Genomic DNA, 1,577 nt, shown 5'->3' on the forward strand with positions numbered 1-1,577 from the left:
CTATGAGTGACAGATATAAAATGGCTTCACGCCGTCAATATTTCAGCCATATAATGAGAATAGTTACCTAAATATGGTTGAAATAAGGACCGAACAAAAGCAAACATTCAATAAAGCCTAATGATTAAGCTACTATGTTACGGCTCAAAATCGGTACCCAGCAACCTTACTCAATGTATGTGCCCTGATGTGGCGTGGATAGTTGCTCATAATATTAACCATTGGGTAGACTCGTGAAACAGTCACGTAGCGGATACGGCGTAAAACAACAAAGCTTTTTATCCTGAGTATGTTTCAGACAGCGATGTGTTAGGCCCCATTAAACCAGTCTGGTGCCCGCCACTGAACGTTGCAGTAAACCACAAGATACTCTGTAAAGGCTGTTCTTCTGTGGATGAATATTAAAAATTATTACAGTATTGGTTGTCAGTGTTTTCCTATACCCTGCTGAGATTAACGTGCCAAATGCTAAATGCGTCAGCTCATGTGTATTCAGTGTTTTATGCGTTAGATAGTACGCGTTAAATACGTTCAGTGCGTGCATGCGTGATGTCGTATGTGCCTACAGGTAACTCCAGTGGGTCGTACGTGCCTACAGGTAACTCCAGTGGGTCGTACGTGCCTACAGGTAACTCCAGTGGGTCGTACGTGCCTACAGGTAACTCCAGTGGGTCGTACGTGCCTACAGGTAACTCCAGTGGGTCGTACGTGCCTACAGGTAACTCCAGTGGGTCGTACGTGCCTACAGGTAACTCCAGTGGGTCGTACGTGCCTACAGGTAACTCCAGTGGGTCGTACGTGCCTACAGGTAACTCCAGTGGGTCGTACGTGCCTACAGGTAACACCAGTGGGTCGTACGTGCCTACAGGTAACTCCAGTGGGTCGTACGTGCCTACAGGTAACTCCAGTGGGTCGTACGTGCCTACAGGTAACTCCAGTGGGTGCCTATTTAGATGATGCAGCTCGTCTGTACGTAGTAAATGGTAATAACACATGGCATGTGTCCACACATTCTTCTGTCTGTGAGTGACACTCTGCAATATTCCAGCTCTTTGGCGGCGGTCTGTGAATAACTGAGTCTGGACCATACACTCCAGTGATGAATATCGATCTGCGCAGTTAGTTCGTTAGTCGCAACAAGCATGGGCTACTGAAGGCCAACATTCTAACCTGTACCTTTACTACCTTCACAGGTACTCTTCTGTTTATGAGTGCGTCACTGATTGCCAGTTTTAATATATTCCTTCTCTAAAACACAGAACCAACATCTGAGGTGCTAGCTTTTATTCATATACCTCACAGGCCGTCAAGTTTGTATTCGAATGGCTCTTACAATATAGCACACCTGGGCTTCACCTGCAACACAACAAACAGCTGAAGTAGAATGTGTAACCAGGTCAAGTTGCTTGCAATATTACAGCTATATGGCGGCGGTCTTGTAAGTAACAGTGTAGGCCAGATAATCCAGTGATCAACAGCATCAGTGTCGACCTACACAGTTGGGATAGAATGACGTGTCAACCAGATCAGCGAGCCTGGTCACTTAATCCCGTTAGCCGCCTCTTACAAGTGACTGA

General features: G+C 46.1%; 1 protein-coding gene across 1 annotated transcript; it reads left to right on the forward strand.

Moving 5' to 3' along the window:
• The first annotated feature begins 549 nt into the window (after positions 1 to 549).
• On the forward strand, positions 550 to 957 carry LOC137268735 (ATP-dependent RNA helicase glh-2-like). Its single transcript, XM_067803319.1, has one exon. It carries the CDS (start codon positions 550 to 552, stop codon positions 955 to 957), a length of 408 nt encoding a protein of 135 aa, XP_067659420.1.
• Positions 958 to 1,577: the final 620 nt, after the last annotated feature.

This window comes from Haliotis asinina, chromosome 16 (genome assembly GCF_037392515.1).
Source record: "Haliotis asinina isolate JCU_RB_2024 chromosome 16, JCU_Hal_asi_v2, whole genome shotgun sequence".
Taxonomy (NCBI): domain Eukaryota; kingdom Metazoa; phylum Mollusca; class Gastropoda; order Lepetellida; family Haliotidae; genus Haliotis; species Haliotis asinina.